Below are 24,675 nucleotides of genomic sequence, written 5' to 3' on the forward strand. Positions count from 1 at the left end.
AACCGGTTTTGCTCAGTGGTAAGAGCATCAGCCCTCGGACTGAAGTGTCAGTCTCAGGTTTGATTCCTGTCAAGGGCAGGTACCTTGGTTGCAGGCCCTGATCTGGGCACATGCGGGAGGCAACCAATTGTTGTGTCTCTCTCACATTGATGTTTTTCTCTCTTTCCCTCTCTTCCACACTCTCTAAAATCAATGGGAAAAAATATCCTCGGGTGAGGATTAACACAAAAATTGCAATTAATCATGAAAGATATTAAGCAATTACTTAGCCAACCTTTGTGTGATGGTTATACCTATCAGCATATAAAACTTCCAGCTGAATGTTCATGCCAACTTCATGAAATGCAATAAGATTTCAAATAACTTATACCTGTATCTTGAACTATTTAAAATAGACTTTAAAAAAAAATTAAGGTGCACTTTACCTAGAGTGAAATTGACACATAAAGATACAGAACTAGATCACCACTCCAAAACACCCCTAATGCCCTTTGTGGCCAATATCCCCCCCCCCCCCCCCCAATCCCCTGCCAACTACCTTTTCTGTCCCTTAGTCTTGCCTTCTCTAGAATGTTATATAAGTAGAACCATACAGTATGTAGCTTCCTGAATATGGCTTCTTCCACTTAGCTTAATATAGTTGAGATTAATCAATACTGTTGTAGCACCCTGTGAAACTTGCAACCAGGGAGGCCACAGGAGGGTCAACCTCAATCCTGTCTTCAGAAACCCATGTTCCAGCCTCTTTTTCTCCATCTAAATAAAACTTACTTTTGCTCTAAAAAAAAAAAAATAATCAGCATTATTGCAGGTATCAGTAGTTTGTTTCTTGTGTTAAGTAGTAGACCATTGTACGGATGTACCAAAGTCTGTTTGTCCATCTGCCAGTTGAAAGGTAGCTGGGTTATTTATAGTATGGGGCAATTACAAATAAAGTACTAAAAACATTTGTGTACAGGCTTTTGTGTGAATAAAATTTCATTTCACTTTGTTAAATACGTAGGAGTGAAATTGCATAGAAGTATTTTTGCAAGATTGATTTTGCAGCTATTGTTCTTAAGCTATCTTTAGTGCTCTAGGAGGAGTTTGCTATTAAAATAAATCCCTCCTTAAATTATTTTATAAAGTGGTGATAATTTAACTGTTTCATAATTTTGAATTTTCATATATGGGAGTTACATTCACTTATACAGGTCAAAATTCAACTTTTTTTTATTGTTTCATTGTTCATTTTATACTATATAATAAAAGGGTAATATACAAATTGACCCTAATGGCGGAATGACCAGGAACAACCGGTTGCTATGATGCACACTGACCACCAGGGAGCAGACGCTCGACACAGGAGCTGACCCCTGGTGATCAGTGCACTTCCACGGGGGAGCACCGCTCAGCCAGAAGCCAGCTCATGGCTGGCCAGCACAGTGGCAGTGGCAGGAGCCTCTCCCGCCTCCACAGCAGTGCTAAACATGTCCAACTGACAGCTTAGTCACACTCCGAGAGGGCCTAAGCTGTTGGTTGGACATCCCCTGAGAGCTCCCAGGCTGCCAGAGGGATGTCTGACTGCCAGCTTAGGCCCGATTCCCTGGGGAGCAGGCCTAAGCTGGCAGGTAGACATCCCCCTAGGGGTCCAAGACTGCGAGAGGCGTAGGCCAGGCTGAGGGACCCTCCCCACCAAGTGCACAAATTTCCGTGCACTGGGCCTCTAGTTTATTTATAAAGTCAGACCAGTGCACTGGTCTGACCATTCTTCCCCTGTTACCCCAACTCTCTCACCCTTGGGATTATAGTCTGGAAAAGGGCAGATGAATTATGATCAAAACCAAGTGAGGATTTTTAAGGAAGCTCTGACAGAAACATTAAGAAAAACATCTTAATTCAACTCCAGAAAAAAGGTGCTACCAAGGGAAAATAAAGTCTTAACTGATGTTTTGAAAGTGGCCATAAGGAAGGTTTGGAGAATGATTGGCTAGGCATGAGCTCTAAGAGCTCTGGAGGACTGGGAGCTTCAGCTGATCCAGTGTGGGCCTGCTGATCCAGATGGCCTGAGGGGCACTTGGCAAGCACAATGCAGTCTCTCTGGCTCCATCAACAGCAAGTCCTTCAGCGCCATCACAGAGTACTCTCTAGTGTGTTATTGTCCTTAAAGCTCTTCAATTCAAGGAAGTGCTTGGCACATTTACTCTTCTGGCTGGAAGGGAGGTAGGTCACCGTGATGACTGCTGGAGAAACTTGAGGAGACTGGGTTAGGTCTTTGGCTGCTGACTGATGTCGCTGGGAGCTCCCACTTCATGCTTTGACCACTGTGGCCAGCACACTCAGGGCCTCCTAATAGCGCAGGTACTCTCTCTGCCCAAAGACCCAGTCCCAAAGGGGGCTGTCTCATAGCCATCCAGCAGGGTATCAATGAGGGCCTTGTGCACACCCTTGAAAGGAGTACTAGTGCTTCAAAGTTCTAGCAGGTAGGAGCGAAAATTCTTGCCCATTAAGGAGCAGGGATGCCGGACCTTCAGCATGAAATGGGATTTCAGAGGCACAGATGGCATCTAGAGCTTTCATCCTATATAAATAGTTGTAGCTACTACGATGCTGTAAAAAAGAAGGAACTCGTACCATTTGCAACAGCATGGATGTTCCTGGAGAGCATTATGCTAAGCGAAATAAGCCAGTCAGAGAAAGATAAATATCACATCATCTCACTCATTTGTAGAATATAATGAACAACATAAACTGATGAACAAAAATAGAGCCAAAGGGGGGGAAATATTTTAGAATAGAATACTGTTATTTGCAGATTTTTAATACTTCCTACGAATTTTGTGATATCATACTATGTTAGTACAGTTTTGGTAATATTGCTATACTTAAAATCTTTTTTTTCTTAAAATATGTTTATTGCGTGCAATATTATATTTAAGATAATTTTCTTGAATAATTGGTGTTTATTGCATGTAACATCATTATATGAAGGATTGTTTTTTTGAAATATTTTTACTGCATGTAAAATAAATAGTTGTAGCAATTCTGATTTCCCTGGATGTCCAGCTGTAGCAGTCGTGCATCATCATCCACAAGGAGCTGAGAGATTCATACTTGATATCCTGAACCCTGGATAGTCAAATATCAATCTCCTCTTTTAAGTCTAGGTTCTCATAGGCCATCACCAGCACGACATTCACCCCGACAGCAGTTACTGCCGGACGCCATGGCCTTCCCACCCCACGCAGAACTGCTCGGGTTTACCCTGCTGCCCTGCCTCGCCAGCCCGGGCTGCTCCTCCGAGGCAAAGGCGCCTGGGTTCTCTGAAGCCACCCAGCCATTTCTTTACGGGGAACGATAAAGGCTGACCCAGCCAGAAAACACCAAAAATTCAAACTCTTCATTTACTCACACCATAATGTTTTAAACTATGCATATCCTTGATAAATCATATACAACCTAAACTATAATTCGATGTTTTACTCAGTATTCCACCTAGTGTCAGCCATGGGGAAGTGATGGGGGAGGGGAAAAGAGAAAAGGACAGTAACATTTATCCCTTCCAAATGCCATTTTACATACCTCATCTCATTTAATCCTCATGATTAGGTAAGGAATAAGTTATATGCATTGTACTAGCAAGAAAATAGGTTCAGAGAAGATAAGCAGTTATACAGTGACAGGCACAGACAAAAGCTCATGTATGTCTCATATGCCAGGCTCTTTTTATTGTATCTTGGGACCACAAGTTCCTAAAAACATTAATGCTAAGTTTATGTAGTTTTCAGGGCTGTGTGTAAGTAGGAATTTCATAAGTGCATTTAGAAGGCAATGATTGATGATTCTTCCACATGCTATCATACATGAAAATGGTAAGCTTTTTATGAGCTTTAAAGATATGATTACATTATAGTCATAATCATAAGGAACATGTTCTCATTCTAAGTTTTCTAGGATAAAAGAATTCTAAGTTTTCTTTTGGTGGTGGTCATTGATAATCATAGCAACTCTGAAATAAAACAGGAAATCTGATTGTTTGCCTCAATTTCACATATGAAAAGCATACAATCTTAACAGGTTTCCATGGAAACCATACATAGTATTTTCAGTGATGACTATGACTTTAGACACCGATAGAATATAATTTTCTTTGAAACATTCTGACTTTATTTGATGTTCTTTCTACCTACGCACTAACCTAGAAGTCAGGAATTGACATCATGACTCTCTTACATTTGAAATTATAGCAGTGAGAATGGGAACAAATGAACACATTCCTGTAGTTTGGAGGTCTAGGGCAGTGGTCGGCAAACTGCAGCTCGAGAGCCACATGCGGCTCTTTGGCCCCTTGAGTTTTTAGCAAAGGCCAGCTTAGGAGTACCCTAATTAAGTTAATAACAATGTACCTATCTATATAGTTTAAGTTTAAAAAATTTGGCTCTCAAAAGAAATTTCAATCGTTGTACTGTTGATATTTGGCTCTGTTGACTAATGAGTTTGCCGACCACTGCCCTAAAAGAATGTCAGTACCACAGAAGAATTAAGTTGTACCAACTGTGTTAATTCCCTGGGTTGAAAGTCCTTCAACCTGCATCATATTACCTAGTTAAGTTCAGGTAGGAACAAGCCAGATGAATTAGCTCAGTAGGATTTGATGGTCACTGCACTTGCTTTAACTTAGCAGGCGCTAATTTCACAAGCACCTGTAGGCCTAAAGTTCACCATCCAAGCATCCTCAAAAGTCCAAGACTGAAGGGTTTTTTATGAAGAAGTCTGATAAACAAAGTACCTGCTTTAGAAAGAAAGCTACACTTTAGGAAAAGAATGCATACTGCCTTATCAAAAACAAGATAATTCAAGGATTAAAATAAATTTGGTTTTAGTGAAATTCTGTGACTTTTGTCATTTGTTTGAGTGGGTTGTGTGCATATTATTACATGGGGGGGTCAAAAGTAGGTTAACAGTTGTTTATATGAAAAATAATGCAATTAATAACTATCAATACAGTACTAAACTGTGTTTTGTATACTCAAAACTGTAAACCTACTTTTGACCCACCCTGTACATATGTTTTCTCTGTGCACTCAAATCACTCAACATTCCCTCAGGTGTTTTCAATTTCTCTTCACAAATTTTTGTAAGAATGCTGGCCACAAAACTGGACCAGTTTCCATTCCACTACAAGAAACAGGACATTTTTTCCTAGAAGGCTGAGTTCAGGGGTGGGGAATCTTTTTTCTGCCAAGGGCCATTTGAATATTTATATCATTCATGGGTCATACAAAATTATCAACTTAAAAATTATGTTGCTATGAAAAAAGCTCCTAGATTATTGAATTTCAAGTCCCGCCTGTGGTTACCTTGGCAGGACCACACTAAATGATATGCCCTCACCAGACATTCCCAACCCCTGCCTTCCAATCAGTGAATTCTCTATTAAAAAAAAAAAAAAGTCATTTTTTAAAAATTTATTTTATTAAGGTATTTTAATAGTAGTACATATGTCTTTTCTCTCCCCCCCACCCATTGACCTCCCCCCGGCCTCTCCTTACCGCCCCCCGCCCCAGCACTTGCCCTCACCCCCCACCCCCAGTGTCTCACGTCCATTGGTTATGCTTATTATATGCATGCATACAAGTCCTTCGGTTGATCTCTTAGCCCCGCAACCCTCCCCTGCCTTCCTGTTGTAGTTTGACAGTTTGTTCGATGCTTCTTGGCCTCTGTATATATTTTTGTTCAACAGTTTATAATGTTCTTTATATTCCACAAATGAGTTATTTTCTCTACTTTCAATTAGATAAGTACCATATAATACATGCAAAAATTAGCTACTACTCTAGGGTTGGAGTCTATAACTTTTTCTTCAGTAGAACTAGGTTGTCTTGAATATTTAATACCTAAGGTATGATTGTAAAACAAATATATAAAAAAATAAGTGTCTTTCCAGGAGAGGTATGAAGATCCAAGCAAGGTCAAGTCTCACTTCCGCATCATTAGGAGGGGTTCTCATATCTAACAAGAATGAAACTAGACCACCAACTTACACCATACACAAAAATAAACTCAAAATGGATAAAGAACTTAAACATAAGATGGGAAACCATAAAAATACTAGAGGAATCAACAGGCAGCAAAATCTCAGACATATGCAGAAGCAATTTCTTCACCGATACAACTCCTAGTGAATGGAAACTAAAGAGAAAATAAACAAATGGGACTACATAAAAATAAAAAGCTTTTGCACAACAAAAGAAACTATCAACAAAACAACAAGAAAGCCCACTGCATGGGAGAACATATTTGCCAATGTTATCACAGATAAGGGTTTAATCTCCAACATTTACGGGGAACTCATACAACTTAACAAAAGGAAGCTAAACAACCCAATCAAAAAATGGGCAACGAACATAAACAGATACTTTTCAAAAGAGGACATACAGAAGGCCAAGAGACATATGAAAACTTGCTCAAAGTCACTAATCATCCGAGAGATGCACATCAAAATGACAATGAGATACTATCTCACACCTGTCAGAATGGCTATCATCAACAAATCAACAAACAACAAGTGCTAGCGAGGATGCTGAGAAAAAGGAACCCTCATGCACTGCTGGTGGGAATGCAGGCTGGTGCTGCCACTGTGGAGAACAGTATGGAGTTTCCTCAAAAAACTAAAAATGGATCTCCCATTTGACCCAGTGATCCCACTTCTAGGAATATATCTCAAGAAACTAGAAACACCAATCAGAAAGGATCTATGCACCCCTATGTTCATAGTGGCACAATTTACCATAGCTAAGATTTGGAAACAGCCTAAGTGCCCATCAGCACTTGATGAGTGGATTAAAAAATTGTGGTACAGCTACACAATGGAATATTACACTGTGGTAAAAAAGAAGGAATTCTTACCATTTGCAACAGCATGGATGGAACTGGAGAGCATTATGCTAATCGAAATAATCCAGTCAGAGAATGATAAATATCACGAGATCTCACTCATTTATGGAATATAATGAACAACATAAACTGATGAAAAACAGAACCAGAGACAAGAGAAGCATCGATCAGACTGTCAAACCTCAGAGGGAAGGTAGGGGAGGGTGGGGGTAAGGGGGAGAGATCAACCAAAGGACTTGTATGCATGCATATAAGCATAACCAATGGACACAGACAACAGGGGGTTGAGGGCATGGGTGTGGGGAGCAATGGGGTGATAAAGACACATATGTAATACCTTAATCAATAAAGAAATATATATTAAAAAGGTGATAAAAAAAAGAATGACCAGATGCCCCCTAGAGTCTCTTTCAGCTCTGAACCACAGAAAGACTCAACTCTGGAAGCATTTCTTAGGATTACAAGTTTGGCTAAGAATTCTGGTAGTACATTCTGCCCTAATTTTAAAAAATGCAATCAAGGTAATTTAAAATAAGTGGGGTTAAGGCCAGCAAATTATTTGAAACTTCAAGATATTTGAATATGAAACTATTTTCGCCTTTTCCTTAGCAAATAAAGGAATTATCTTCACTTGTTTAGAAATTATGGAAACATGATTTTAAAAAAATTCCCAATTTCTAATGAAACACAGAAAGCTTTTTGTGTGTGTGTTTTTTTAAAGTTACTAGATATACAAAGTTACATTCCAAATACATACAATCACCTTCTTTAAGATGAAGACTTTCACCCTCCAACAGCAGGTATGTGCAGACAGCATATGACTAGCAGGGAGCATCCAGGTCACTGAGTGCCTGGACCCTGAAAGCCAGGATTCGCCCTCTCCCCCTTGCCACACACCCACACCCATACATACACACCCAGGTTATAAAGTCTAACTCTTATGTAATCAGTATAAGCTTATTAAGCATATATCAAATCCAATATTGAACACTAACCATTCAGAAAATCCAAGTTTCTCTTGGGGCAGGGAGGGAACCCACAGAATCAATGTTCTAACATTACGATAAAAGGGAGCTGATAATACAATGCAATCTAATCAAACACCCCCGCCCCCCCCAAACACACACACACACACACACACACACACACACACACCCTTTAGAAAGCAGGAAGCCTAAGAACTTTTTCCTATGATGGATGGTTTGGGTTAGTGCTACTCACTAAATAAATTTTTAAAATACTTCATATCAGCTGGGTTCACTGGTCTCCTTTCTGACCTTTACAACAAAAGTGCATGAATCTACATATACTATATATCAGTACTATTAAAATGGAAATTTCAAAAGTAAATTGCCTCTCAGTAGCACCTGGCTTCCATTCATACTCAAATGATGTCTATATTCAAATAATGTCCAGTTCCATCAATTCCTGGGAACCCTGAAAAAGTACTTTTATCAACAGATCATAAAGCAAAAGCAAAGTTTTAAAAAGGTGATAAAAAATTTTAAAACTAAAAATCAACCTAGAAAGTCACAGATTTTAGAAACTAATTTCTGTCCTGTTTTTTTATATCTATCTTCATAAAAACATTTTTTTAGTTTTCTAAAAAAATACCTTTACCTCATTGCATTTACTTCAGATTATTTTTAAAGGATAAGGTTCCATAGGTAGAGTTAAATAATATTACCCTTAATTCTCCCGATTTTTTTTTCTTAATGCAGACTTCTGGAACTTAACACTAAGTTTATGTGACTTGTTTTATATTTTGTAAGAGAAAACTCTAGATAAAAAAAACCTCAGACATTCATATAAAAATATATATATATGTAAAACACCCAAATAAAAATTCAGACAATATGCATTTTCCCTTCTATTTCAAGCTTACAAAATCTTTTTGTTTGCAATCATAGGAGAAAAAAGACTGCAGTGACACTTCTCTATCATATATCAGAATAAAATGCCAGTTTCACAATATTGGTTTAGTTTTCAAAACTTTTGGCTAAAACAATAAAAACTGTAAGACCTTTAAATGTTTTTTTATTCAACTACTGCACTTAGATACAAATAGAATGTGAAACCAGATACATTTAGTTTGCAACCAGCTGTGATTTTTTTTTTTTAATTTTCAGTTTAAATCATGACCTTCCTTTTCTTTTTCTAGGCACCAAGTTATTGTTAACTAATAAATGGAAAAAGGTAGAAAGATGGTGTAGTGTGAATGAGACAGACCTGGAAGGCAAAGATTTGTTAAACCTATCATTTAAAAATTAATAAAATCCCTTACGACACTACATTTTCCAAAGAAAAGGCATTAGCCATTTTTTTGATGGGTGTTCTCCCCTCTTGTAGTATTATCCAGACTGAGCAAGCAAACAAAGTGACCAGGACAAAGGTGGATGTAACTCACCAGGATACCAGCTGGGGCCTTTCCATAGTAAACATCTTCAGTTTTACTTAATGAATCTTCATGAACCTTCTCCTCATCTTCACTATCATCTTCTAAGTAAAACATCTTAAAATTAAACTAGCTTATCAAGCAAGTCTTTTTTCAAAGATGAAGGCACAATTCTAAATTACTAAAACAGAAAGCTGCTCTGCTGACCAACTGTTTGCAGACACAGTAATATGGTTAAAACTGAAAGGAAAAGGTTCTTTATAAAAAAAAAAAAAAGCAATACATACACAACTTTACCAATAAGATTTGCTCAAAACGACTCAACCCCTTCTCTCTGAAGGAGATAAGAAAGGGCATGGAACAGGCTGTGCCATGTGTTTACACTGATAGGTACCAAGTCCTACCCAATCACATGACGGTCACTGCAGCTTCCATCACACAGGACAGCGATTGAGTTAATGATTCTCTAAATCAATCACATCCTCATTTTTAGAAATAAAAACAACTATAATATGGAGAAGTAAAGCTTACATAATGTAATCATGCAAGGGAAAATCATTTATGTATATTTGTAAGTATCAATGAGCTTCTCAAAGACAGCTGGGTTATATATGCTTTATAGAACTCAATTACCCAAAATTTTTTACTTTGTCATACTGGCATGACCCAACATATTTTCAAAATTTTGGAAGAAAAATAGCCTGCTCAGGACTGCAAATAATGAACAAATAATAAAGTGTTAACATTTAAGTATATTAATGTTATTATAAGTATATTATTACATAATAATATAATAATGAACCATTTATTTAACTTCAAGAGTATGACAATGCAACATTGTAAAATTCAAACATTCTTGGAATTTCCAGCTCTCAGTAAGTCAACATATAAGGAACTTCAAGTGAATTGTTTAAACAAACTTAAAATACAGACGGACAAAATGTATTAATTTTTAAATTAAAATATACTATTTTATTCATCAGTATCTAGGACTGTTCTGTTCATTACAAATAGCCACTAGCCATATGTGGTTATATTTGCAATGTGGCTAGTACCAATTAAGATGTACTGTCAGTATAAAATAGACTTAGAATAAAAACAGAATGTGAAATAATCTCTTACAACTTTTTACATACTATATATGTTACATGTTAAAATGATAACATTTTGGATATATTGAGTTAAATAAGATACATATTTAAAGTTAATTTTACCTGCTTTTTTTTTTTTACTTTTTAACATTACTAGAAAATTTAAAATTACATATGTGGCTCCCATAACATTCCATTCATGAAACTAAATGAAAATATTTACTTAGAATTCATCAACAATATACTAGTTGGTCCTCTCACATTTAATGATGTCCATATTGTTAAAACTTTATTCCTACCTTTAAACATTACAAAAAGATAAAATTTCCAAATGGTTGACCAAATAAACAGGGGTTGATAATGTTTACTGCAGCAATATATCACTAATACACATAATAAAAATGTTAAATGGCAGAGTTAAAAACAAATTTCACCAAAATCAGAAATGGGAAAAGTTTCCTTACGTTCAATATGTTATACTGCTTGCTGCCCAGCCTACCAAATATTAATTTGAGCCTAGAGTACATGAAGTGCCCACAGGCACTTGTAATCTAATTCAATACGCATCATGTACACAAATTCCTCCTTTCACAAGAAGTGATTTTTTGGAAAGTCTAAATATTATGCATTGTATAAAAATCTAAACCTCTTCCTCCATGTACTACTGCAGCTCCGAATCCCTGACACCAGACAGTAGTAAGAAAAAAGTGATACTGGGGTACTGCCAGTGGGAAAAAAATGGAAGGAGAAATAAGAGGTGGGAGACAAAGGAGATTAAGGAGAAACTACATAAGAAGGTGATGAACTGGGGTGGGGAGGGAAGGAAACACAGAAAAAATAAAACTTGGAAGAGATGAGAAAACATGCAGGGGGAAAATGTAAGTAGGAGGGTAGATGGAAGGATGAAAATACAGGGAAAGAAAAGAAATGGAGAAAAACCTCATCCATTTTATTTTATATTTAATTTTAATTTAATTTAATTTAATTATTTTATTTTATTATGGAGTTTAGAGAGAGGAAGGGAGAGGTAAAGAGAGAAACATTAATTGACTGCCTCCTGCACATGACCTCTCTTGGTACATGGCAGGACACTCAACCAACTGAGCCACACTGGCCAGGGCAAAACCTCATCCATTTTAAATGTGAGGAAACTGAGGCCCAGAAAGAGGTCAGGCAATTAGCTCCACGTCACCCACTTAGTTGACACCAGGTTTCTGGTTCAGCACCTTTTTTTCCACAATGCCAGGTTAAGACAAGAGAAAGTGCTAGCAGGAAAGGGGATAGAGACTGGCAAGAAAGAGGAAGAAAGGCCTAACAAGAGAGGTAAGATCCAGGAGGGCAGAGATTGGAGGGTATGACCTCTGTTCTGGCAACCTCAAATGCCTTTTACACGACAAGCAGGCCCCAGGCCAGTCACTTCAGTTTCCTGCTAGTATTGAAATTATTTCAGTGTTTGGATTGATGATTCACAGAATGTTCTGACTGCAAGGGAGCATGCAACATGGAGCAACAGACAGTGAGCTCATCTTCCAAACATCTGTTTAATCAAGAGGCACACACCTCCACAGCTTCCTCTCATATGGTGACCTGTAGATCACGTAACCCCCAAGCTGGTACCCAATATTTTGGTTCCAGCCTATCACTTGCGTGGTGGCTTTGCAGACTTGGTAAGTAAGAGTTAAAAATCAAACCAATAATTCTTAATCACACATGTGACTTTTTCAAAGAAAAACGCTACTGTATATGGTCAAACTTTTTCTCTATAGGCTCAGATAAGAATAATGGTTGAATATCAAGAAAAATTACTTTTTACTTTTGCATAGCATATTCATGATCTTTTTTTTTTTAAAGGTGCGTAGAAGTTGGGATACTTTTTTCCCAAGACTTAAATCTTTCCAAAGTCCATCTTAGGGAAACAAAACTAAACTGCTAGTCAAGCAAGTCGGAATCTTGTTTAGATTTCACAGCTGATAGTAACATTAGTAGAATATATAACTTGTGTTTTTTTCTACTACTAATCCCATTAGTAAACAAAACTAGGTTTAAGAAGAATTAAGAATTTATTTAAAACTTCCTAACTTGAAATTTGCTTATTTTGAAGTTGGGCTACACTGGTTCAATAGAAATATCATTATTCCACAAATTATATTCTGATTTTAACACAAAACATAAAAATAAGATACTCCCCCCAGTGGTCATACAATGGAATAACAATATATTTCTACTGAATTACCAATAAAGAGGTGAGAAAACTAAAGTTGTGAGTAGTAAAAAAATTATGCCCGGCTTCAGTGGCTCAGCTGTTGAGCATCAACTTATGAACCTGATCATGGTTGATTCCCAGTCAGGTTGCGGCCTCATTTCCAGTAGGGGGCATGCAGGAGGCAGCCAATCTATGATTCTCATTATTGATGTTTTTATCTCTCTCCCTCTCTCTTCCTCTCTGAAATCAGTAAAAATATTTATTTTAAAAATTATGATGAAAATAGCCTCAGTTACAAAGAATTCATAATCTCCACCATAATTATTCTATAGTGAAGGAATTAACTCAAATGCCTTTCTGCATTTTCAAGACCACTCATGTATGACAGATACTCACACACAAGAGGACCAAAACAGAGTTCCTTGAGGCAGATGGCTCTTATCATCTACACCAATGCATATGAAGTTTTTCTTTCCCTATCAGGAACTACTTATAATTCACTGTCTACCTATGAAAACAATCCAAAAGTTACTGATATGCTTCCTTGAAAACCAAGAGAAAATTCCTCTTGATACCACCCTGAGGTTTCTCAAACATTTGCAGTTTAACTGTTTATTAGAAAATGGCTATCTAGTTTACTCAAGTTCCAGTGTTTCATTATATTTATCAAACTTTAAAAAGAATAGCTAGTGACTATTTTAAGTTGTGAATGAATGAATAATCAAATGCAAACAGGTCTTTCTAGGAACAAAGGAGGGGAAAAAGATTCTCCTGAGTCAGAAGGCCCAGCTTAAAGTGATACTCCTAAAGATCATCTTGAAGACTTATATTTTACCTTTAAAATTCAACATATTTTACATTCTACTCTGTTGCATCCATTTCTTTATATGTTAAAACAAAACAAAAAAAACTGGCCAAAGTTCAAAGGTTAATGTATAATATTTACTATATGACCTAGAATATCCTCAGTGTACATATTACAATCTAAGAAGTTTGAGACTAAACATCCTCTGAGATCTAACCCTTCTGACACTAATGTTCTAGGTCAAACTTTCACCAAATATTTTGAAACCAGAGAGAAAATACTGAGAGTTGTCCAACTGTAGCAGTTAAGCCAATCTGTTTGATCATTAAGAGAGTGAAGCTAAGCAGCCCAATCAAGGATCAGAAGAATCATGGCTTGACTTGTCACAAATTCTGGACATTTCCAATAAATAAAGCCAAAACAAGTGAGAAACCCTCTGCACTGCTTAGTACTCCCATGACGGCTGCCTCACTGTGTGTGTGTGTGTGTGAACGTCCATGTCTTGTTAATGAAATTTGTTTCTTTGACACTCAGGGGTGATAATCTACTATATAAGCAATTTTATGTACTAGGGCTTTGCCACCCCATTTTGTTCACACTCCAGAAATTCTGTTGCCTGGCCAGTGTTGCTCAGTGGTTGAGTGCTGACCTCTGGTCAGGGCACATGCATGGGTTGTGGGCTCGATCTTCAGTAGGGGGCATGCAGGAGGCAGCCGATCAATGATTCTCTCTGATCATGGATGTTTCTATCTCTCTCTCCCACTCCGTTCCTCTCTGAAATAATTATATATAAATTTATTTATATAATATGACTTGCATTTAAATTCTGTTAAAATGCAAGTCATATTATAAAATTTGAAAATAGTAAATAGAAACAAATATTTTGCTACAAATTCACAACTGACAGGAGTGAGTGTATCACAACACTGAGTAAGTAAAGGTACTTCAGGAAGCACAGTGTTAGGTTTCTCCATTCCAGGTCATAAGTGGGTACAAAAGGATATAAAGGGTGAGGCAAAAGTAGGTTTACAGTTGCTCATTTGGAAAATAATACAATAATTATAAATAATAATACAAGAATAAACTGTTTCATGTATTCACAACTGTAAACATGTTTTTGCCCCCCCCCCCCCCCCCCGTATTTCAAGATTCTGAAAGCAATTTTAAAAGAATGCTTCTGAGAATGACTGCATCATTGAAATGCACATATTGTCACTAACCTGGGCAATGTACATTTGATTGGATAAGTTCTTGTCATATTCCTTTACAGTTATATTTTTTTAATGATTAAGGACTAGAAAGTTCAAAATTTTTAAATTTCAGGGCTAGTTAAAACAAAATAAAGTCTTTCCTCATACCTCAACCTTCATAATGTAAATAATTTTAGCAGCTTCATTAAAGTGACTCCATTTTATATATTTCCTGCCTTCAGTTTTTCCTCGGTATCATGGCTGTAGCACAAGTGACACCATTGGCCCTGTAGTGTTCTCTTTAACACAATGTATAAATCTTTTTTTTTTAAATTTCTTTATTGATTAAGGTGTCACATATTTGTCCTCATCCCCCCATTCCCATCCCACACCCCTCCCCACGGATGCCCCCACCCCCTGTTGTCCTTAACCATTGGTTAGGCTCGTATGCATGCACACAAGTCCTTTGGTTGATCTCTCCCCCCTACCCCCATCCTCCCCTATCCTCCCTCTGAGGCCCGACAGTCCGATCGATGCCTCCTTGTTTCTCGGTCTGTTCTTGTTCATCCGTCTATGTTGTTCATCATTTCCCCTAGATGAGTGAGATCATGTGTTACTAGAAATATACTTGTAAGAACCGAATGTGAGACGAGCAATAATAGTTATGCTGACAAGCAAATGAATCAGTCTGTAGTGAGTTTCTTTCTGGGCCAACAGTTCTTTTGAGACCCAATTTGAATGTCCACCAGTTCCTTATGTGTACATGTCGGCACTGACTTTTCAGCTCTGGATGGTGGACAAATGGTGGTAATGCAGGTCCGACTCCCTCTGGTTTGTTCTCGCCCGGACCCAGGGGCATGTGGCTTCACCCGGACCCAGGGGCGCATGGCCTCACCTGGACCCGGGACCCAGCCTCACCCGGACCCGGGATCCAGCTTCACCCGGAACCAGGGGCGCGTGGCCTCACCCGGACCCAGGGGCGCGGTCTCACCCGGACCCGGGACCCAGCATCACCTGGATCCAGGGGTGCACGGCCTCACCCGGACCCGGGATCCAGCTTCACCCGGACCCAGGGGCGCGTGGCCTCTCCCGGACCCAGGGGGGCGGCCTCACCCGGACCCAAGACCCAGCCTCACCCGGATCCAGGGGCGCACGGCCTCACCTGGACCCGGGATCCAGCTTCACCTGGACCCAGGGGTGCGTGGCCTCACCCGGACCCGGGGGCGCGCGGCCTCACCCGGACCCAGGACCCAGCCTCACCCAGATCCAGGGGCACACGGCCTCACCCGGACCCAGGATCCAACTTCACCCGGACCCAGGGGCGCGTGGCCTCTCCCGGACCCAGGGGCGTGGCCTCACCCGGACCCGGGACCCAGCCTCACCCGGACCCGGGACCCAGCCTCACCCGGACCCGGGACCCAGCCTCACCCGGATCCAGGGGCGCACGGCCTCACCCGGACCCAGGATCCAGCTTCACCCGGACCCAGGGGCGCGCGGCCTCGCCCGGACCCGCAATGTATAAATCTTGTAATAAAAAAATACAACTAAAGTGAAAAGGAAATAATCAAATCTCTGTCACTCTTATATCTTTTACCTCTCTTTTTCCTTATAATTTTTCCTCCTGAAAATTATTTTGGTGGAATGCAGTTTTGTGGATGAACTGTTCAGCAAAATAGTTTTAAACTGAACTTATTGAGGTAACATTGGTTAATAACATTATGTAATTTTCAGGTGTACAAAATTGTAATTCAACATCTGGGTTTCCTACCATTACCATATATTTGACCCCCTTTAGATTTATTAACAACATATTGTACTTGCTATTTAAACAGTAATATTTTTCATCATGAATACTATCCATCAATTATCATCCATCACCCCATCTCAATAAGCACTGTGAGGCTGCAGTCAAGAACTGACTATTTGTTCACATCCCATGACAACATGTATGTATGTATGTGTCTATGTACCTATCGAATAATATATCTCAGAACAACAGAAGCACATGCCATTCCCCTCTCCTCACCATCACACAGAAAGAATCATTTGATTTTACAGAGACCTTGCCACAGACACCAAGTCCTCTAAGTCTGCTAAGAACTCCAAAGCTAATTGTAAACTTTTGCATAAGAGGTGTCAGATTCAAAACTTCATGAATATGTACACTTATTTTTGGAAGTTTGTATTTTTCTAAATCTAACTGAAATTCAAAGAAATATTAATAAAATTAAAGTTATAGCAATCACCTTTGGGACATCATCAGAATATCAAGCCATTGTGCCAGGAAGAAATCAAGAGTGCCATGATTTTACATAAAAAAATTTAACCAACCAACATACTATATCAATCATCTTATAATGTCTCCTGTAGGTGCAGAGGAGGATCTTCCCTGATTACTAATTTAAAAAAAAGAAAAGAAATAAGTAAAAAACAAGTATCAATCCACCAGCTTACTGAGCTAATGTCATAAAAGTGACCAGGAGAATTACTCATTTCCCATAAAACTCAGTTTTTTCAAACACCTCCTATGTATCTTGCATTTAACTCTCAGGAATGCAGTCTCCTAGTTTCCCAGAGGGAAGTCTTTTAGATCAGGAAGCACAAATTCACCACTTCTCTACTGCTCTTTAGAACTGCCTTAGCCCATCTGTCTCAGTTAAATAGAACACGATGACCACGAGGCCAAGAAGCAGCAATGTAAACTTCTGTACACCTATGCAGAGATACTGCTTACAAATATAGGCATCCTGTGCAGGTGTGTCTTTTGAGGGTCCTGGGGAGATGGAGATGTGTGAGAGTTTTCCACCAATGCCAATTAAAATACAGCTCAAATTTCATGCCCTGCTTTATTTTGTTCAGTGCCTACTGGGACCCCAGTAGAACTTTTCAGAAATATTAGAATAGGGAGCGCCCTTTCCTGGGAGAACATTTGGGAGGATGAAGGGAGAGGCTGTGGAAATGGAGGCCAACTGCACCACTGCTATCAGCATCACCCATCATTCCAGTTTGAGCTGTGTCCTTGTTGTATGTAGCTATGCAAAATAAATGCCAGGTAAGGCTGTGCCTGTGTATTATCACAAGCTGATGTGTTCATTGAATTACTTCAACGAGAGAGAAGGACTTCCAAGAGCAATTACAGGTCAGTGAAACAACATTTGGAATACCAGAAAAGAAAGCTTGTTTCACTCACTGACCTGTTTAAAAGCAGAGTCTAGTTTGATGTGCCAGGCACTATTCTATTCTAAACTGGGATCGAGCATTGAACTTGCCTGATTAGTTACCTGCTCTCCTAGCACTTACATTCTAACAGAGAGAGCAAACAAATGAAAAATAAAATTCTAGACTGGGATAACTATTATGAAGGAAATTAAAGAGTGATGCTCTCAGAAAGTAAGGAAGGGCAGGAGGCTATTCTAAAGAAAGGGCTTAGGAAGCCAAAATCAAGAAAATGTATGACAGAATTTTAAAAAAACCAACAAACTTCAGGAAGGCTCACATCTGAAGAAGAAATAGGGTATAAATAACATGGGAGATAGAGCATCAGAACCTGGAAGATCATGTTCACACATACTTAAGATTTACTTTCACACAAGACACTGCTGCTGTTCTTTCCTTAGTTGTTTTTACAACCTTCAAATTACTTCAGAAACAAAGCAAGAGTAGAAAATGAGATGACTCAGATAACTAAGTTAAACATTCGGGAAATGAGTAGAAATTTCACAGTAACACAAAAATCTCCAGCTGTAATCTAAAAAGTACTTCCGAGACTTGTTTCTGATCTTCAGTGAAGATAGATGTGGCTAAACCATCTTTGAAAATACTGCTATAACTAGACCTTCTGTTAAACACAGATGTCACACACTTTTCTTGAAACTCACTGTTATGAACTGAACTGTCCCCGAAAGTGATAAGTTGAAGTTCTAACCCTCAATACCTCATAATGTGACCTTATTTAGAAATAGGATCTTTACAGAGGTAATCAAGTTAAAATGAGGCCATTAGGGTGGGCCCTAAATCAATGAAGGACTGGTTGGCTTCCTTATAAAAGGAGAAGTTGGAACAAAGACAGACACATATACACAGGGAGAAAGCCATGTGTACATGAAGGTAGAGATAGGGTACTGCACCTACAAGCCAAGACATAACTGAAGATTGCCAGCAAACAGTCAGAAGCTAGGAAAGAGGCACGAACAGACTGTCCCTCACAGCCTCAGAAGGAATCAACCCTTCTAGCACCATGACCTCCTGGTGTCGACGCTGACTGAATCACTGAGTCATGCCAGCTGGGCCAAAAGCCCTTTTCCATTCTATGGTGAGGATACCATCAAAAGACTTATTGAACATTCAGAAAATTAAAAAAAAAAGAAAATCACCCACCTTAATACATGTATATTAGAGTTTTTCAAATAGAATAAAATTTCATGTAGTTTTATTATCTAGGGAAATTTTTATAAAAATCAGTTATTAGATTTCATAGAAAAATGTTAATTACTTAGCCACTTCATGAACTAGCCAGCAACAGAATTATTCTTTGCAGTTAAGCATTCATCTGCACTATTACAGGGTGGGACAAAAGTAGTTTACAGCTGTTTGTATGGAAAATAATACAATACTTAATAAATAATAAACTCTGTTTCATGTACTTACAACTTTAAACCTACTTTTGCCCCATCTTATATATACTATGTATAGAAGACAGCTCTGCTTTCTAAACAAAGATAAGGCTCCACCTACAGGTCTGGACAACAAAATTCAGAGATAAATTTTAATGGCAAAATTCACAAGGCTTAAATTTAGAAACATGTAGTGCATAAAATTTATATACAATATTACTAACTTATAAAAGTATATTTTCTATTTTGACACTATAAAAATAAAAACTCTGGGTCAAAACAAATTTTAAGCAAGCACATGAAGCAATTGTATTTTTATTTAAGACACAAACCTTTCAACTAAACATATTCTCATGCTAAAAATATAAGCACAAAAGCTCTATCCAAGATACCTTCTGTAACTTAATACTCAATCACTCATGCAGTACTCTTCTTAATCCCTCCCTACAGCAGTTTTATAAAAGTCTACTTTATGTAATAGACTTGATTCCACCTACAAGACTTTCAGCTACTTCAGGGACAAGAGAGATGTTCTAGTTCCTTTTTCTCCTTTGCTTAGTGCCTCTCACACTGTCTCATCTAGTTAGAGCTCCTAGCCTGCTGCCCTGCCTCTGCATCTTGGCAGCTTGTGACTCTGGTTTAATACACAACCTCATCTAATCCTCACAATCAACCCATCAGTAGGTATTATTTCCATTTTACAGGTGATACAACTGGGTAAACTATATACCAAAAGTGTACTCATGAATTTGAGAATTCCTAAAAGTTTATGAATGTATTTCTGTGTAAGTGAGAGGTTCTTCTGTATTGAACAGTTGGTAAATATCAAGTCATTTATTCAATTACAGCAAGTAAAACACCATTAAAACTTCATTAGAGAGAATGTATCCACACATGTAGTTACCAAGTGAGTCAAAATAATACAGTGAAGCCTTGGCCAGTTTGGCTCAGTGGTCAGAGTGTCAGCCCTCAGACCAAGGGTTTGATTCCCAGTCAAGGGCACATACCTGGGTTGCAGGTTTCAATCCCTGCTCTAGGTCAGGGCTTGTGCAGGAGGCAACCAACTGATGTGTCTCTCTCACATCCATGTCTCTCTTTCTCTCTCTTTCCCCCCTCCCTCCCTCCTTTACACTCTCTCAAAAAAAAACAAAAACAAAAACAAACAAAAAAACACACACACACAATGGAAAAAATATCCTTGGGTGAGGATTAAAAAACAAAACAAAACAAAAACACTAAAAGTCAGATACTCAACAATATTAGGGGTTTCAACTGGCTACCCACAATGTGATGGGACAAGGGTTCCTGAATAGAGTAAGAGGCTAGAAGCTCTGCCCAACTCTGAAATGTTGTAACTCAGTACTCCTACACACAGTCCAGTCCCATGTAATCCAGGGATTATAGAGTAGTTTTCAAGTCAGTAATAGTAAAAAATACCAGGGAAAATCCTTGAAGAAGGTATCCTATTGTATACTGATATCCCATGTCTCATAAAAGTCCAACTGAGTCCACTTCTCCTTCTAAACAGAATCACTTTGCTCTCAAGCTGAGCCCAACAGTAATAGTTTTTGATACTCAGTCCCAACTTAGCAGTGATGTGCTTGCACTGTGGCAGGCAGACAGCTTCCCTCTTTCCACAGCAAACACCTAATAGGCCTGGTGGGACTGAATCACCTCCACTGTTTTCTTGGCTGGTATTCTCTCCCTAATACAGTGGATTTGCATACACCAATGATTCAGAGAAATCCAAGGTACCTATAGAGCTGGCATTAGTCTATAAGCAGTTTATATAGATGCTTACATTAACAGTAAGTTATCCAGTTCTATCTAATAAAGTCAAAACAAAACCATAAAATTGATTTAAGCATGTCAAATAGGTGCACAAGAATTCTCATAGTCCTTGGGCAATGTGGTGGCACAGGGGCACTGGCATTAAGTCAACACCAACACACGGTTGTGTGCCTTTGGCAAATCTCTTTCAGCTTCAGTGTCTTCACCTAGAAAATGAGGCTAATATATCTACCTTGCAAGGTTGTTTTAACTCTTAAAAGAGATAATTTATGTAAAGCACAACGCCTCGCCAGAAAATGTTCAATCATGTAACTGTAACAATGACAATCTTTTGCAAACATGAAACACCTTCTAGAAACATTGTGTTTCTAAAAAGTAGGCATCAGACCCTTTTGAAGACTAAGAGTCTCTATGATAGAGTAAATAGGTACTTAATATTCATTAAAAAGTTGAGGTTTTAAAGAAATATAATATATGGACAGACACTTTGGGATTTTTACCAAGAAAAATAATTACACTTAGCATCCCAAAGGAAGCAAAAAGTATATTCCTTATGGTTCTTCAGTAAACCCAAGTATTCCTTGACTTACGTTGGTTCAGAAGAAAGGAACATCACTTTATGAGAGCCAAACATTTACAGGCTCAACTGTTGGGGAAAGTACCATACCACAATTCAAAGAACACCAATTCAGAGTTCTTAATTCACATTAACTATCTGATGGTTTTACTGTCTTATTACAATACAGAATCATATAATCAAATTATCAGATGTCTTTATATTAAATAGATTATACCCAAATACCTTTGAAGGGCTATTCTGGACACTCCTCTTTTAGAATGAGTTAAACACCAAGTCTCTAGTACAGCTGGACATACCTATTTTGCTAGGAGCAATAAGTGCCACATCATAATGCACTGAATAGATTAGAACCATCCTGACCATTATACAATTCTACTGTTTATTCAAAGGTATAAAAAAGCCTCTTAGGTAGATTTCAATTCCAGATTAACCAATGAACTTTTTGTTTATAATTATGATAGTTTCTATTTAAAAGAAAGCATCTTTACTATAGATTTAAATCAATTATCTTTCCCATCATATTTCAAAAGTAGGTAAATGAAGAAAGCCAGTTACTAAAGAAGTTATTTGTTACCATATGCCTATCTTTTTTCTTGCAGTAAAATCACCAGTTCCAACTTTAGAATTTCTGAAGGATGCTTTCCCCATCATCAGCTTCTCCTCTTTTCCTAATTACTTAGTTATAGCTACTAAATAATTGTTAAACCTGCATCCTGGCACCCCTTTTGAAATATTAGTTTTTAACAACCATGTTTCCTTATTCTTTTCAAATCCATGTCCCTTTACACCCCCTATAATGTTACTTAAAATTTCAACTAAATTAACAAGTGACCACAAAAATTAAAAATCAAAACAATGGGAGAGAGCACACCAGACCTTCAAAAAGTTTACAATGCACCGAAAATAACAGGGCTTATAGCTCAACTACTCCAGCTTACTGCATTTGAGCTCCTTCTGTGCAACCTATGAAGATTCATCATTTCCTCTTTCCCCTTCACAACTACTTTTAAAAATCAACAGATCCTGTCCCTATGACCATATTTCAAAGGTGCCCATGTTTAAACATTCCTTCTTTCCCTCCTCAAATCCTACTTTTTTTGCTAGAATCAGACAAACCTTCAAGGCCAGCTTCTTACTACTTACATTTGACTCCATCTCTCCCCTACTCTTTGCTCAGTTTATAGAAAGCCAAGGAGGCAAAATGACCAGGCAAGTGCCTGAAAATTAAGGGGACAATAGTTATTTACTCTAATATCGATTAACAGCTAGAGGAAAGTCATAGATGACTTGAGAGCAAACACAAAGTAATACAGAGAACACTAAAAAACACAATATCAACACATGTAAAGAGGTGTGAGTCCTACTTCTGAAGGTAATTAAGGAAAGTGAGTACTTAAGAAAATTAAATGTTTGGGACAGGTGGAGATGATAGGGAGAAAAATGAATTGAGAGAACTGAGATGAGAAATTTAGATTTGCTAAACCAGGTGAGAACGAATCATTGTAGATTCTTGAACAGGAAAGATAAAAAGATCTAGGAATTGAAAAGAACTTAGAATTTATAAATCACTTTAAATTGTATTTATACTTTGCCTGGTTGAAAAAGATAATTTGATGTAGCTCAGACAAATATGAGTAAACAATAAATTAAGATAAGGGAATCAGACAAAAATAAGAATATGAAATGAAACAAAGGCAATATAGATGCAGTTACTGTTCATAAGATTAGAGAAGTACAGATTTTCTAAACCATTCAAATATGCCAAAAAGTGAGATAAAGGCAATGTACCGGCCTCCTGAACATCACAAGGTGTGTTTTTCTGCGAGCTAGTGTTTCTCCTCCAAAACAGTAGAAAAGCCTATTTTGGATGGCTCAGGTTCAAAATATGGCACTAAAGAGAGATGTAAACACCACATAATAAAGTTCTAAATTCAAAGGTTACAAAAATAGGTACCACATTCTAAATGGATTTTTAAAAGACCACACTTTCTAAGAGTTCCCCCTTCACTTTTCTAATGCATTTATGTATTCTCTCAAATTATACAGTTGACCTAAATAATCTGAAAGATCCCACTTATAACAATCATACCTCTTTGCCTTTCAGCCACACTCTCTGTACAGGGGTGAAATGAAGGTAGAAAAGGGAGCTGATGCTGTGATTGTTTTGTTATGCTTTACAAGAAAAATGATTTCTGGCTCCTTTCTTCCTCATTTCTTAGTAACAATTTTAACACCAATCTAAAGTGACAAATAGGATCCCTGAAATACAGCACTGAAAGGCTTTAGAATAAAAAGAATCTAAATTGTAGTCAGTGAATCGAATAAGAAAAAAAAAGTATACTTTATCATCATTCTAATCCTAAATGTCACATTAAAGGCTTTATCTTGCATTGCAGCACAGTTTATATCCTAACGAATTCTTTTTTTGTTCTCCCTCCCTTTTTGTAAAAAATTGATTGATTTGAGAGAGAAAAAATGACCCCTTTGTTCCACCCACTCATGCATTTATTCACTGGTTGCTTCTTATATGTGCCCTGACTGGAGATTGTGCTGGCAACATTGGCATGTAGGGATGACACTCTAACCAACTGAACACCTTACCAGGGCTCCTTCCCTTTTGATAAACTGAAAACAGAGCAGACTCATCCAGTGGAAGGCTTTCAGACCACAGGCGGACCGCTGGGCCAAGAGCTTCCTGTTGTTCCAGATCAGGAGCAGGGCTGCAGGAGGTGAGGACTGCAGAGCTCCAGTGGCCCCACCACACACAGGAAGCCACTGACTTTGGAAGAATACCCAGTTACGGTGAGTAACTTTCCCTCGTGCTTGTCTTTTGAAGAGCATAGGTGCCTCTCTCTCTCTCTCTCTCTCTCTCTCTCTCTCTCTATATATATATATATATATATATATATGTATGTATATATATTTTAGTGTTTTAATAGTATGTTACTAAAATAAAGAATCAAGACCATGGCAGGAAAAGTAAATTCCAAAAAGTGCAGCTAACTGCTATCAAAGCCACCAAAACTTCTTATTCAAATACCTTCTTACCAACTAGTGAGTTATTTCATCAAGAAGAAGGCAAATGATAGACCAAAAGATTCTGAGGTTCAGACAGGAGTATGTATAACTTA

At 38.1% G+C, this 24,675-nt stretch overlaps 1 protein-coding gene and 1 pseudogene across 5 annotated transcripts in view; both read right to left on the reverse strand.

Annotated features, from left to right (window-relative positions):
- Positions 1–24,675, reverse strand: part of LPIN2 (lipin 2) — a 92,696-nt gene that overhangs the window by 64,997 nt on the left and 3,024 nt on the right. For 2 of the 4 annotated variants that reach the window (XR_013814212.1, XM_079784442.1), the window contains exon 1: positions 9,284–9,465. The exons of the other annotated variants lie outside the window; for them this stretch is intronic. Coding sequence is in view for 1 of the 2 variants with exons in the window: in XM_079784442.1 (XP_079640568.1) it covers positions 9,284–9,388 (105 nt within the window). In the remaining variant the exon portion in view is untranslated. Of the gene's footprint in view, positions 1–9,283; positions 9,466–24,675 lie in introns of those variants that run through there. 4 annotated transcript variants of the gene reach the window in all.
- LOC307107607 (protein C1orf43 homolog) lies at positions 572–5,443 on the reverse strand (annotated as a pseudogene). Its single transcript has one exon. The product of its transcript is annotated as a protein C1orf43 homolog (transcript).

Source organism: Cnephaeus nilssonii, assembly GCF_951640355.1.
Source record: "Cnephaeus nilssonii genome assembly, chromosome: 11".
Taxonomy (NCBI): domain Eukaryota; kingdom Metazoa; phylum Chordata; class Mammalia; order Chiroptera; family Vespertilionidae; genus Cnephaeus; species Cnephaeus nilssonii.